Below are 9,207 nucleotides of genomic sequence, written 5' to 3'. Positions count from 1 at the left end.
CCGAGGATAGAGTACAAGACACTTGCTCAAGATGCCACGCAGTGGGACTGAACCCGGAACCATGTGGTTGGTAAGCAAGCTACTTACCACACAGCCACTCCTGCGCCTATAAAAATAACCACTGAAACTTACTTTACTAAATTCTTAATATTTTCTAAATTAATTGAAACAAAGGCAGCATATTTCAACAGAAATATGGTAAGCAAAAGTGTTACAGTGATTTATATTAAAATCTTCCATCAAAAGTCTATGTTAATTAATGTTCTGAACACCGGTTTACTAACGACAAAATTACTTAACTGAATTCTTTGTTATTTTCAAACTTAATTGTAACAAAGTATATTACAACAGAAATATGGTAACAAATGAGTTGAAAAAGGGCAAATTCAATAACATAGTCCTAGATACATTTAGGCATACAAAGTGTGTAAAACAGATGAGATGGACACGAGTAGAATCCCCATTTGGAACAAAGTCTACTGAATCAAGTCCAGCCTAAGACAAGTCTACAACAACAAAGGAATGTACGTACTTGTTCAATTTAATGGCATAGTTCTTCAAGGCAAATACATTGTCTGAAAAGACAATAATTTTGTCATTCCTTCTCTCGTGGAACTGAATTAGGAATTGGCAGGACTGGAATTTGTTGGGGTTCATTGTGTAGAGAAGCTGTAATAGAAAGAGACAGGATATGATATAGGTTATAGTAATAGTGGTAGTGGTGGTGGAATAGAGAGAGAGAGGATATAACACAGGTTAGAGTAGTAGTGAAAGTACTGGTAAAGTGTTGTACAGGAGCTGTTAAAGAGACAGAATATAGTATAGGCTGTGGTGACAGTGTATAGGAGCTGCAACAGACAAGACAAAGTATAAGTGGTGATGATGGATAGGAGCTGTAATGCAATTGCAGTGGAAAGCTTTACAGTTGGGGTGGGTAATCCAACTAAAATAACTTGCACTGAAAATTATGGTCCCAACAGCCATAAACCACAGAGTTTCACTAATCGAGGTGAGTAACCCCAAATCATACAACACCATTCACTGAAAATTATGGTTTCTTTGGCAAGTTATGGGGGTCCTTATAAGATTTTGTTGTTAAAATTTATTACACAGGATATTCTAACATATTTTTCATTGAATTCCTAATAACATTTGATTCCGGTGGCACATAAAAGCACCCACTACACTCTCGGAGTGGTTGGCGTTAGGAAGGGCATCCAGCTGTAGAAACTCTGCCAAATCAGATTGGAGCCTGGTGCAGCCATCTAGTTTCACCAGTCCTCAATCAAATCGTCCAACCCATGCTAGCATGGAAAGCGGACGTTAAACGACGATGATGATGATGATGAATAGGGTTTTTTTTATATATGACAAATGGCTATGGGGGTCCAGAAGAGTAAAATAAGAATCAAAGGAGTCCAGAGGTAAAAAATGGTTGAGGGCCACTGGGTCTAGAGATCCAGTGGTTAAGGTGGATAACCCCAAATCAAGCAAGACCCTGCTTTTGAAAATTCACTTACCAATCTCTTCTGTGAGTGTGTATGGAGGTATTCTCTATAGAACTCTGGAGTCATAGGGCACCAGACCTGGAACAATGAACAGACAGGGAAAATAAAATTAAGAATTAAGTGTTAATTAAAAGAAACTGTCAAACAAGGAGAAAGGAAACGAGCTTAGAAACAACAAGTAGTATATGTAGTTGTTTAATTTGCTAAAAATAGCAGCAAAACTCCCTTAAACCAAATCTATCCATCCATCCATTTTCGCCACTCACTATTCCTGGGAGAGTTACGGGAGCAGAATCATCAGGCACATCTTCCACAGGGTCCTATTAGAAGCACCCATCATTGGACTTTCAGGCTAGGTTCCTCAGAGTAAAAGGCAGACTATATGATGTCTGTGTGTGAACAGCTATGCTACACAGTTCTGGAAGTGATTCAGCTATGAGAACAAGGTCATCAGCATAGAGGAGCTACCTCTGTCATTTCCTGGAGGACTATGATGAACAGGAGGGGGCTGAGGACTGATCTTTGGAGAAACCCTACTTGTACCTTGAATTCATCGCTATACTTGTTGCCAACCCTCACCTTACTAAGAGCATCCTTGTACATGGCTTACTCTCACCAACCACTCATCTATCCCTAGTTTTCACATTGGCACACTGTCATTTGCATCACAGAACTCCAGCAGCCTTGGACCCTCCTCATATCGGAAACCAATTCCATGTCTCCCCTGCACTTTATGGAAGATACCTGGGTCCTGCTCAATATGAAACACAATTAAGATACGTGAAGCATAATGGTTTTGATTATAGTTCTACTCAAACAGGGTTGACCTGTGGTTAAACAGATCAACTTTGTTAGTCAGTGTTACCTTTTAGCATCTAAGCTGGTCATATTTGGCCCAAATATTCTACCTGTTTTATACTCAAATTGGCCAGATCTGGCATCTCACACCTCTCCTACAATGTCATTCTGAAAATAAACTGTTATACTGCGAGAATCTCAAAGGTATGAGATAATACATAATTAATTCAAAACAATGTGAATAACTGACAGAGTAATCTGAATACTAAAGGCCATATCCTACCCAAATATTATACCCGTATTATGTTCAAACTGGCCAGGTTTGACCTCTCAAACCTGCCCTACAATGTCATTCTAAAAATAGATAATTGCATCATCAAAATCTCAAAGCTATGAGCTAATGCCTGATTAATTAAAAACGATGTAAATAAATAAGCATCACATTTGACAGAGTAATCTATATGCTAATTGGTTAAATGACCTGAATTTTAAAAAATGGTAATTTTTAACTGACCTCAGCACACTGGACTTTGGCTATGAATCCTTTATTCTGCAGTTCCATCCAGTTGGCTTCATACAATTTGGGACCAATAAGAAAGTTAAGGTCAGCAATCTTGTCATCCTCTCGTACCAGGGTCGCTGTTAAACCAAGCTTGCAATGAGCTTGTACTATCATGAGAACCCGACGAAACATCTTGGCTGGGATTGTCTGTACTTCTGTTAAACAGAGAGAGCGAGACAGGTAAGTGTCTGTACATGTATATATATAGATTATATTTAGGGTGTGTATATGTATATATACGAGGGGGTGATGAAAAGCTCCTGGCTTTGGGTAAAAGAAACTACAGGAGGATCAGTTAATTATGATTTTGTTCAACATATTCCCCTCTCAGATACACACACTTATTGCAGCAGTTCGTCAGTTTTTCTTAGACCTGTAAAAGATCTCAGAAGGTTGGGCATCCAACCAGGCCTTTTCCAATACCTTTAAAACCAGGAACTTTGCATACATACACACACACACACGTACACATACACACACGCACATATATATAGAGAGAAAGAAATAGGTGTCAGTGTGTGTATAGAGATTATATGTAGAATGTGTATGTGTATATATGAGAGATTATGTATGATATACAAGGCTTATAGAGTAGATAAAAAACTGAAAGTGCAGCGGACTCACGGTCAAGGTGGTGGTCCAGCATGGCCACAGTCAAATGACCAAAACCAGTTAAAGATAGAAAGACATGTGTATTTGTATGTGTGTGTTCATGTGTGAATAACGGTGGTGAAAGAAAATAACCACTGACCATCCAAGACCATGAGGCCCCATTCTTTGCTTTGTAACCACTGCATCATCTGTTCAGCTTCCCATGATCTTTTGTTAGTGTGGGCCAACATGGAATAAGTACTGATGCAAATGGAACAATCTGAAAATCAAATAATAACAACAATAATAATAATAATAATAATAATGGTGGCTTCAAATTTGGGAACAAGGCCAGCAATTTCAGGGGAGGGAGGTAAGTCAATTACATCAGTCCCAAGTATTCAACTGGTACTTGTTTTATTAATCCTGAAAGGATGAAAGGTAAAGTTGACCTCAGCAGAATTTGAACTCAAAACAACATGAAGATGAACGAAATGCCATGAAGCATTTTACCTGACGTGCTTACAATTCTGGCAGCTTGTCACCCTAATAATAATAATAATAATAATAATACCAGCAGATGACAACGGTTCCCTAAAAGAAATGGAGAAACTTTCAAAATACAAAGACCTGGAAATAGAGGTAACTCGAATGTGGAATCTAAAAACAGAAACAATTCCTATCATAGTAGGTGCCTTAGGTATAATAAAAAAAATATTCAGACAAATACATAACAAAAATACCAGGACTTACAAATATATATAACATACTGAAAATTGCACTACTGGGCACTGCACACATTCTACGCAAAACACTTTCAATACAGTAACCATAAGAGCATCACAGCAAACCACAGCACACACCCAAGGCACACAGAGCTGTGCTCGATAGTGAAGTGAAAGCACGTTATAAAAATAAAACTACTGAATAATAATAATAATAATTTGCAGAAAATTCACAGAGACAATTGCTCATGTTGTTTCTGGCTGCCCAGTCCTCACTGAAAAGGAGTACCTCATAAGACATGAACAGACTAGGGCAGTACATCCACTTGTAAATACTACAAAATTAAATCCCATACGTGGCACAGGCACCATCCAGAGGATGTAGTAAATGGCGAGGGCGTCACTATCCTTTGGAACTTCCCAAATACAAACAGACAGAAAAATTGACTCCAATTGACCAGACATTGTGATCAAAGATTACAACAGAGGAACTTGTCTGTTAATAGATAGATATGTCTGTCCCACAAGATCAAAATGTCTCAATACAGAAATACAAAAAGCTTTCTCACTATTCAGATCTGCAAATTGAAATCACAAAGATGTAGAAGCTTAGTACTGTGATAATACCAGTGGTATTTGGTGCGTTGGGGATGATGAAGAGGGGAGCTGAGAAGGATATTAAGCAACTCCCTGAACTACAAAAGGTAACCTCGATGGGTACAGGCCATATACTATGGGAAGCAGTCCCCATCTGAGATGGGATAAATGTGGTGATAATTTCAGCATGCATAGCAAAACGCCCTTGCTTCTCTTGACCCCTAGAGGATGCCCGGTATTAAGGCAGCTGAAATAAAGTTATAATGAAAGGAAACCATTAATAATAATAATAATAATGATGATGATGATGATGATGATGATGATGATGATGATGATGATGATGATGATTACAAATTTTGGCACAAGGCTAGCAATTTTGAAAAGGGGGGTAAATCAATCACATCAACTCCAGTACTCATAAACTGGTACTTAATTTATCGACCCCGAAAGGATGAAAGGCAAAGTCAACCTAAGCAAAACTTGAACTCAGAACATAAAGACAGATGAAATGCTGTTAAGCATTTTGCCCAACGTGCTAACAAGCCTGACAGCCTGCCACAATAATAATAATAATAATAATAATAATAATGATGGAGACTTCAAATTTCAGCACAAGGCCAGGAATCTCAGGGGAAGGGGGTAAGTTGATTATATTGACCCCAGTGCTCAACTGGTATTTATTGTTGTCAGCAGACACTGAATGCTACAAGGTTACAAGCCCTTTGTTAGTTTATTCCAGTGAAACATTGAAAGAGAAACCATAAGATCTTACCATTAGGTTTGTCCTTGGCATCAGAAGTAAACCGACAAATGATGCTGTCATTGGCAGTTGACCACATTTTGAACTTTTCGCAACAATAATTCAGGAAGAGAAAAAAAAAGAAAAAGAAAGCATGTTAATAACTTATTTAAGCTGTTTCCCCTCTATCCCCATCTCTATCTATCTACCACCATCCTCTCACACTCCCATGAACTTACTTCTCCACTCTCCCCTTCTCTTGTATTCACCCCCCGCCCAACACCATGGCACATCTTCACCACCATCTCTCTTTGTCCAGTTGGTCAGAATTTCCAGCCATGACTTCTCAGTTGTTTGATCATCTGATCTGTCAAACTCATTGAATTCACACCCCAGTGGCTGAGAAATCCATTAACACAAGTCCTTTTATTGTAATCTTCAGGTGAAATCTCCAAGACAGAATGTAACAAAGCCAAATCCTTGGATTACTGTTTTAGAAGTATTATCCATACAACAGGCACCCTAACAATTTCCATCTATCAAAGTTTAGTCATAAGGCTTGGCCCCACCCTGAAGCTACAGCAAAAAGAGCACTTTTCCAAGTCAGCCCACAGTAGAATTTGAACCCCCAGTCATGTGATTGCTAAGTGAACTTCTTGACCATTCAGAGTAACTAAGAGTCTGTAATAAAAACCCACTTTCCCTTGCATATCAGGACAATTACCCCATTAGGACAATTACGCCCCTTGGTTAATTAACCCCTCTCCAATATATTGTTTTAAATCATTATGTTTTCCTCAGGGGTAATTGTCCTTGTGGGGAGTAAATGTCCAAGACTCATCCCTTGATACTTCACAGTCCCTTTTGGTCCCTATTTTACTCAGTGAGGAGGAAGGGAGACCCTCATGACTATTCGATGTCCAAAAACTACGATATTTTTATGGTTAAATATTAGGAATGGTACGAAAAAGTGTTTAAACACTGCGTACTGTAGAAGCCTAAGTAGTTTATTGCAGATAAATTTTAACAAAATCTTATATGGACACCCAAGGGCCGTATTGGACCCCAGTTGAGAATCACTGGTCAAAACCTTTAATTAAACCTTTACCATTCAGACTACCTTGTCAAGTGTAATGCTTATCTATTCAAATTTCATTTTGAATTAATCATGTATTATCTTGTAGTCCCAAGATTTAAATGATATGATCATTTATCTTTAGAATAACATTGTAGGGTGTGCGTGAAAGGTCAAATCCCGCTGGTTTGAATATAAAACAGGTAGAATATTTCAGCTAAATATGGCCGGTTTGAATACTAAAGGGTTAAATAACTATGTATAACACATCAAAATAACAGATACCTGAGAACGCCACTGTTCTACAGCCACACCTGAGGTGCACAACACTATACATCTTTTTCTTACTGTACAGGCAGCTGTTACTCCAACTAGTGTCTTGCCAGCACCTACAGGTACAAGAATTTAGATGCTATGACACAAACAAACATTATACGTAAGGGTGCTGAAAAGGTCCCTGCTTTGGATAAAAAGAAAATAGTTAATTATGATTTTATTCAACATATTCCCCTCTCAGATTCACACATTTTTATTGCAGTGGTCCTCAAGTTTGGAAGCCTTGTAAGAGAACTCGGAAGGTTGGCCCTCCAACCAGGCCTTTCAAGACACCCTTAAAGCCATGAAGGGAGGCACAATGGCCCAGTGATTAGGGCAGCGGATTCGCGGTCACAGGATAGCGGTTTTGATTCCCAGCCCGGGAGCTGTGAGTGTTTATTGAGCAAAAACACCCAAAGCTCCACGAGGCTCCGGCAGGGGATGGCGGCGAACCCTGCTGTACTCTTTCACCACAACTTTCTCTCACTCTTTCTTCCTGTTTCTATTGTGCCTGTAATTCAAAGAAAAATTAGAGGGCATCTTCTTCAAGGTGTAAGGGTGAGCAGGAAGATAAGGGTAAGAGGAAGTGATGGAGGGCAATAGAGGTAACTTGGGAGAGAGGGTTTACTGTGAGGAGTGAAAAGACGGGTGTCATTAGAAGAGGGGCGGGGGATAGCTAAACAACAACAACAACTGCAACTTACCGCAGGGTAAAACAATGACCCCTGACCTGGCCCGACCATTACCAAACATTTTACGAAGACTCTTCTCTTGGTAAGGACGTAACATGGTGCTTGGCTTCAGATCAATACTGTAATGAGAGAGAGAGAGAGAGAGAAAAACAGTCTAGGTCAGTTAAGGTGGTGGTGGAGGTGGTAGTAGAAACAGGAGCGGTGGTGGTGGAGGTGGTAGTAGAAACAGGAGCGGTGGTGGTGGAGGTGGTGGTGGTGCAAGGTAATTGTGATTGTAATGGAGGAGTAGTATTCTGTAGAACATTACGTATTGAGTGTGGAGGTGCAATGGCCCAGTGGTTAGGGCAACGGACTCGCGATCATAGGATCGCTGTTCCGATTCCCAGACCGGGCGTTGTGAGTGTTTATTGAGCGAAAACACCCAAAGCTCCATGAGGCTCCGGCAGGGGATGGTGGCGAACCCTGCTGTACTCTTTCACCACAACTTTCTCTCACTCTTTCTTCCTGTTTCTGTTGTGCCTGTATTTCAAAGGGTCAGCCTTGTCACACTCTGTGTCACGCTGAATATCCCCGGGAACTACGTTGAAGGTACACATGTCTGTGGAGTTCTCAGCCACTTGAACGTTAATTTCACGAGCAGGCTGTTCCGTTGATTGGATCAACTGGAACCCTCAACATCATAAGCGACGGAGTGCCAACAACAACAACGTATGGAGTACATACACTGTCATACATACTGAATACTTACACTGTCGTACATATTGATACCCATACAAACTCCTCTCTATACATATACTCTGTGTGTGTGTGTGTGTGTGTGTGTGTGTGTGTGTGTGTGTGTGTGTGTGTGTGTGTGTGTGTGTGTGTGTGTGTGTGTGTGTGAGGGCATTTGGAAAATAATTGTGTTTTACCTGAAAGAATATAAAAACGAATGTCTTGAAGGTTATTATGGCCCAGAATCTTTCCAAAAATCAAGTCCCACTTGAAAAGAACAAGATTTCAAGGTGTCAAAGAAATTCAAGGGCAAGAGACAAGGCAGCTGTTTGCTTTCCCAAAAAGGGAGCTCCAGGGATGCTTTCATCAATGGAAACAAAGCAAGATAAAGTGTATGTCTTCAGAAGGGGACTACTTCAAAGGAGATCAAATGTCAAATTGATATTTGTGCTGTGGTTTTCTTTTTATAGCATTGTCTCAATACTCCTTGATCAGACCTCAGACCTCATACACAGACACTTGCACATTGTTATAATAACAAAGAAGAACGAGTTAACTCACTTGATATCTGGGTTGTGAGTATCATTTCTGAAGTCGTACTCGGCCAAGAGTGGATACTCCAGTTCAATACACCTGAAAATAAAACAGAAACAAAAAAAACATTTATAAAAAACATTTACAGGCATGGCTGTGTGGTAAGAACTTTCCTTCCCAACCACATGGTTCCAGGTTCAGTCCCACTGCACGGCACCTTGGGCATGTGTCTTCTACAATAGTTTGAGGCCGACCAAAGCCTTGTGAGCGGATTTGGTAGACAGAAACTGAAAGAAGCCCATTGTATATATGTGTGTGTGTGTGTATGTATATATATATATATATATATATATATAT

At 39.8% G+C, this 9,207-nt stretch overlaps 1 protein-coding gene across 1 annotated transcript in view; it reads right to left on the bottom strand.

Moving 5' to 3' along the window:
* Positions 1 to 9,207, bottom strand: part of LOC106882049 (general transcription and DNA repair factor IIH helicase subunit XPB) — a 26,084-nt gene that overhangs the window by 7,092 nt on the left and 9,785 nt on the right. Inside the window, exons 9-16 of the mRNA XM_014932608.2 lie at positions 8,878 to 8,949; positions 7,615 to 7,721; positions 6,881 to 6,984; positions 5,554 to 5,626; positions 3,620 to 3,739; positions 2,821 to 3,023; positions 1,521 to 1,586; positions 533 to 669 (exon numbers count right to left, since the gene is read on the bottom strand). Coding sequence (XP_014788094.1) covers positions 533 to 669; positions 1,521 to 1,586; positions 2,821 to 3,023; positions 3,620 to 3,739; positions 5,554 to 5,626; positions 6,881 to 6,984; positions 7,615 to 7,721; positions 8,878 to 8,949 — 882 coding nt within the window. The remainder of the gene's footprint in view (positions 1 to 532; positions 670 to 1,520; positions 1,587 to 2,820; positions 3,024 to 3,619; positions 3,740 to 5,553; positions 5,627 to 6,880; positions 6,985 to 7,614; positions 7,722 to 8,877; positions 8,950 to 9,207) is intronic.

This window comes from Octopus bimaculoides, chromosome 27 (genome assembly GCF_001194135.2).
Source record: "Octopus bimaculoides isolate UCB-OBI-ISO-001 chromosome 27, ASM119413v2, whole genome shotgun sequence".
In the NCBI taxonomy this organism is placed as follows: domain Eukaryota; kingdom Metazoa; phylum Mollusca; class Cephalopoda; order Octopoda; family Octopodidae; genus Octopus; species Octopus bimaculoides.
The sequence above is the reverse complement of the archived record's forward strand: the minus strand, read 5'-3'. Positions and strand labels throughout refer to the sequence as shown.